We start from the raw sequence: 6155 nt of genomic DNA on the forward strand, positions 1-6155 counted from the left end.
TAATTGCATCATATTTACAATAATACATTCCTGCTCCAGCTAGTCATACAGAAGATAGAAGCATAGGACAGCAATTATAAAAATGTTAGACCTTAACTGTGGAATGTTCAATCATGTTCTAATCATGTATGCAACATTTAGGAAAATAATTGCCAAATTTGACATCAAAGTTCCCACTCTTCTGTTACATGCTAAGCTGTCTGTCCCTCATCCATCTCTGACTGAGACACTCAGTCCATTCTCATCAAATGAGAAGATGATCTTCTCATTTGATATACATATTCTCAATAGGCTACAGTACACGTTGATTCTAAATATCTACAACATAACAGTTAAAAGAAACAAATTTGCCGAATGCGTTCTACACTATGGTTCTACACGCACCGCGAGCGTGCACACACACACACACACACACACACACACACACACACACACACACACACACACACACACACACACACACACACACACACACACACACACACACACACACACACACACAGGACCGCCCCCCTCTCTGTCGTTCACTAGACACTGGTAGGCGAGGTTAGACACACAGCGACAGCGTCAATCTCTCCTTTCTCTCAGTATAGTACCGGACCTTTCCCCAACTTCAAGAACATAACTTGTCTATTGTACTTTCTGATTCTGACACGCGGTGACATTGGACATACTGAACAGCAGGGCAACAGCGCTCCGCTCCGCTCAACAAGCTCTGGAACGCTGTTAGCAGCATTAGCTACAGTACTGTAGAGATGGGATTCATGGCTCTTTGAAGTGAGCCGGATCTCTGGGATCCGTTCCTTTCAAAGAGCCGTTCAAAAGACTGGCTCTGTGGCTCATTCTAGTTACCATAGCTACGTTCATTTCAAAGAGCCGTTCAAAAGACTCGATTCGTTCACGAACGTCCCATCTCTGGCTGCTCTGCCTTGTGTAACTGACTGCAGGCTGATGTATTGTACACACGCACGCACGATGCACGCAGAAGGAAACTTTGCTCGTCTTTGCTCGGGATCACGCAACGTTATATTTTAGCGGCAATTACGAGACGATTTCACCGAAATTATTACAAAACAGTACCACAAGGAATACTGATGTGAAATTAGATAAACATTTTTATCCGTTTTATTTTCAAGGCATTAAATTCACTGGCCCAACGGGCAAGTCCCTGATGAGTTCTGGTGGCCCTGTCACTCTAAAAAGATCAAACGGGCCTGCGGGCCAATTATAATGTCGAGTCCTGCCCATATATGGAGATCCCTGCCCTGAGTATCTGACATCATTGTATGTCACCTGTGATGTCACAGTGATGTCTCTGCCTTTTATGCCCATATATGGAGATCCCTTATCTGAGTATCTGACATCACTGTGATGTCACCTGTGATGTCACAGTGATGTGTCAGGGGAACCGCAGTGTCGGGCGTTAAAGACAGACAGAGATACTGTCACGCTGTGACGGTTCACATACTAAACTGCGACCATAGGCAACTACTTGCAATTAATTTCCCAGAACCTTCCTAGTTTTAATGTATTTTCTCCCCTGGTTTGATTTATTTGAACAGTTCTTTACATTTAGAAAAAGAATCCAAGAATTTTTCCTCCAGTGTGTTTCCTTCTGGCCTCTTCATGGTCCATGATGCCAGCTGAGGTGGTCAACACCATGTATCCAAACTGTCTTGAGGGCAGGAGGTTGTTCTGCCACTTCTCCAGGTCTTTCAGCTGCAGGTCAAAGCGTGGGCTGATCACACCACACTTGTTGAGTCTGCCTGTGAGATTGACGACGATCTTCCCGGCTCTATGGTCGTCGATGATCTCGAACTCTCCGACGTACCCGTGCTTCATCATGACGGTGAGGAAGCGCACAATGACCTTAGAACACGGCCTGATGAGGACCTGACGTTTCCCACGTTTCTCAGCATTGTTGATGCTTTTAAGCGCATCCGCGAGAACGTTCATGCGCACCATGATTGAGTGCCGGTTCTGCTATGTTGAGGAAAACTATCTGCCTCATTTATATGGATCCTTATTATGATTTATTTGAGTCTGATGTCATGATGACACTGTTTATTTGGCACTGATGTCATGCTCTCAGTCAGCAATGCCATATTTGTGGGTAGCTGCGGTGGGAACTCTATATAGAGTTCACTCTGACTCAGACATAGCCATATTATGGTTATGTCTGAGTCATGTTGAACTCTATATATGGTTATGTCTGACAGTCTGAGTCATAGTGACAGCAGGGGACTTTGTGTGTAGGTTCCTACAGTACTATGCAGTACGAGACAAACGTCACATGAGTCTAACGTCTAACATCACATGAGACTAACGTCATAGAAAGTATGCAGAAACCGATATCGCCACAGCTGATGTCACGGACAGACCGGCCCATACAAGGAGATATGCACGTGTGTCGTGTTTGATACCATGCAAAGTGCACAGGTGTGATTTGGGGGATTTTTTACCCCCTTTTTCCTGCATTTTTTTGATAATTATTTTGTGATTGACAGGAAAGATGGAGAGAGACAGGGAGGGACACACAGCAAAGGCTGTCAGGCTACACTGAGCCTAGGTGACCGCTAGGCCAATGGTTTCCAAGCTTAACAGGTCGAGGTCCAGAACTCAATAGTGAAAATAGTAGATCTACAAGCGCACAACGTGTTGATCAGTGTTGATTGTGAGCTTGTAGATCAGCTATGTTCACTACTTATTCTGGCCTACATCTTTGCTCAAAGAACTCAACGTTTGTCGTATGCCCACTCGCCCAGGGTCACATTGGCCAAGCTTCGCTTTGCGAGACCCTCGCTTCTAGAGTCAGTCACGCCTCATGTCACACCTCATATCACACTCCATATATGGCCAAGATCCCTGATGTCATCAATATTAAGCCCATATCTGGGAATGCCCATATATGGACATATTGCGTCAGACTCATGATAACCAGTGTGGCTGTCGCGACATGAGTCACACTTGCAAAATAATTCCATCCTTGCCCTTTTATGCCCATATTTGGAGATCCCTGATGTCATCAATATTAAGCCCATATCTGGGAATGCCCATATATGGACATATTGTGTCAGTCTCTGTTGTTTCAGCGCGACCTCGCCTTAGGGCATCTTACTGGTGTAGTATTTTTTATCAGTTTACAGTAACAGTAGGCATGAGATCTATGCATTTCTCTGCAGTACCTTCTACTGTATATACTTTAAAAGTCAGAATACACCAGGGACAAAATATTTACACTTCACAGAAATGGAGATGGAGAGGCACTATAAAGAACCAGACAGACAAACGCACTGTGGAAGGGGGAAGATGTGTAGTGATGGAACAGAGAGATGGAGAAGAAAGAGAGACTTTAACAGTCAAACAGTCTGTCACAGCGCTTCCTGCCAGCCAGCTCCTCCCACAGTCACATGAACTGATTATGTAATTAAAATCACTATAAATGGGTGCGGGCATCACCCCCACATACAATAAAATATGTGATTAGGGATGGGACGATGTGAACGTTTCATATCATGATTTTATCGCGATTTACGATATTATCGCGATAATCAAAATATCCCCAACATCCAGGATTACATTTGCCCCAAAAAATAGCAGATCTTGCGACGCGTTGTGAGCTTGTAAATCGGCTATTTTTTGGGCAAAGACATTTGGTAGAGAGTGAAAAAAGACTGTATCAAGTACGTATATTATAAGTACATTTTACCAATAGAGGGTTTAAAATGGTACCGGATATGCAGTTCTGCAAATAAAACGTGAATTGATCCAAGTGCATGACGGAGGACGTTATCACGATAAATTAAATCTCCACGATACGATTATCATGAGTGTTTTTTTATCACGATAAACGATAATATCGCTTATTGTCCCATCCCTATATGTGATGTGATGCCAGGAAATATGGACGTTTTCTCATATCATCTTTGACCCTGAGGAGGCCAGTGAGGGTATGATGATTTTTTCTGAAACTTTATTTTCAGAAAGAGTCTGAGCAATAAAGAAGAGATGGAGGTATGTTGTGTTGCAGTACACAAACAGGGCTATACAGGACTATATAAATAGAGACGGAGATGCATCACAGCTGTCCAAAGGCTCTATGTATGGATGACTTTGTGTGTGTACTGTATGAGTGTTGGATAGGGTACAGGGTGCGGTCGGTGTTGTTTATTATGAAGAGGGTCTATTCTTAGTAAGTTGACGTGTGTGTGTGTGTGTGTGTGTGTGTGTGTGTGTGTGTGTGTGTGTGTGTGTGTGTGTGTGTGTGTGTGTGTGTGTGTGTGTGTGTGTGTGTGTGTGTGTGTGTGTGTGTGTGTGTGTGTGTGTGTGTGTGTGTGAGAGAGTGTGAGTGTGAGTGTCTTGACACTCTGGCAAGGAACAAGAGTGATAAAATGTTACCTGGTGTGGACAGGCTTTTTCACTCTTGTGTCCTTAAGTCCTGGAGGACATGTTTAGAGACATTTACACTCTGGTTATGCCCCAGTTACATTACCTTCCCTCCCCATACTTCCTTCACTCATTGGTTCCCTCTCCCCTGTTCTCTAACACCCTGCCCCACCCACTCTCAGCCCTGTCTCATCTCATCTCACGTCTCTCTCTCCTGTGGATCCCTCTTTCTCTGCCTGATTCCGCTGTGACTAATCAATGTCTGAGCTGTTTAATCCCTTCTAGATGCGAGAGGTGTGTGTGTGTGTGTGTGTGTGTGTGTGTGTGTGTGTGTGTGTGTGTGTGTGTGTGTGTGTGTGTGTGTGTGTGTGTGTGTGTGTGTGTGTGTGTGTGTGTGTGTGTGTGTGTGTGTGTGTGTGTGTGTGTGTGTGTGTGTGTGTGTGTGCGTGCGTGCGCTAGGTATTATACTGCTGTTGCATTCAAAGCAGAGTGCTTGGATTATAAACGGCAGAAGGTATGGACCGATTTGCCACAATATTCGAGACTCCTTTGCCCTTTGTACTTAATCCTTGACATTGCTCACACTTTCCAGCAAACTGGCTCCCCCACCCCCAGTAGCAGTATAGTTTGACCTGTTCATATCCGTAGCCGTAACCCATCTAGAAATACGACCATATTGGTTCTCCAAACAGACAGACAATAGTGAATTGTCATTGAAATATGCTTTGGAAGGCAGTGATGTTGAACCTTTTTCATTGTAGTGAGTCGTGGGACCCTCAGTTGGTCTTTCAAGTGGGTCATTTGAATGGATCACCACCAATCAGCAGAGGAACAACCATGCTTGAGATGGATGCTGACCACGAACATATATTTTGGAACTGTCCAAAAATGGACAAATATTGGGATGAAGTGTGGTCAGTAATAAAAGAGATATTGAAATATGAAAAATCAAAGACAAGTGTGGTATTATATTTTGGAAACTTGACCAGGGGTTGACACTAAGGTCTCAGATGCACTTGCCCTTCGGGCAAGTACAGGTCATGTTCTGCTTGCCCAAAGGTCATGCCCACTTGCCCGAAAAGTGAATCGTCCATTATAAAATGATAGGTAAAGGTTTTAATTACTGCTCAATTTAATACTTATTTCTTTACTTTCTGGGCCTGTGCGATAAAAAATGTCACACCTCAATACCTCCAAATCCAAATACCTACACTGTAGCTATGATTGAATATGTCTGTGGTTTCACACAGTAGCCACAGTAAAAACAGCACATTATAGGTAAATAGTGCTCTAATTTTGCATTCCACAGACCAGAAGACAGATCACACTGGCCACGTTCAGGTGTTTAGATAAGATATCTCGTGTTGTCCTTTGTGTCCCCTCTGAAATGAGCACTTGCCCGGTCGGGCAACCTGAAAGCAAACTCCACCTGCCCTGACGTTTTATCTACCTGCCGGGGGCAGGTGGGCAAGCCTTAGTGTCAATGCCTGCTTGACGCAGGAAAACACATCTGGTCAAGGTACTACTAGCAGCCAGCAAAAAAGCAATAATGAGATCGTGGTATAGAAGTGACTCCCCAACTTGTGAGCAGTGACTGTGCATTGTGGAGAATATGTATGTAATGGAGAGATTTACACATAGACTCAGGATACAGGATACATGTATGTGATGGAGAGATTTACACATAGACTCAGGATACAGGAAGAGTTGTTTCTTGAAAAATGGGAGAAATGGACTGAATACATGAACCGTAAGAATGAAACCACTGA

At 43.9% G+C, this 6155-nt stretch overlaps 1 protein-coding gene across 1 annotated transcript; it reads right to left on the minus strand.

Moving 5' to 3' along the window:
- Positions 1 to 1545: 1545 nt before the first annotated feature.
- LOC308281035 (small ribosomal subunit protein uS8-like) lies at positions 1546 to 1978 on the minus strand. The gene has a single exon (XM_080721092.1). The coding sequence runs from the start codon at positions 1963 to 1965 to the stop codon at positions 1573 to 1575; it is 393 nt and encodes a 130-aa protein (XP_080577218.1). The 5' UTR covers positions 1966 to 1978; the 3' UTR covers positions 1546 to 1572.
- Between the last annotated feature and the right edge of the window lie 4177 nt (positions 1979 to 6155).

The sequence above is a fragment of the Nannobrachium achirus genome (genome assembly GCF_963921795.1).
Source record: "Nannobrachium achirus genome assembly, chromosome: 3".
Taxonomy (NCBI): Eukaryota; Metazoa; Chordata; class Actinopteri; order Myctophiformes; family Myctophidae; genus Nannobrachium; species Nannobrachium achirus.

What these genes read in the sequence shown, in the direction of transcription:
- LOC308281035 (XM_080721092.1), bottom strand. Translation starts at nt 1,965, where the DNA reads ATGGTGCGCATGAACGTTCTCGCGGATGCGCTTAAAAGCATCAACAAT.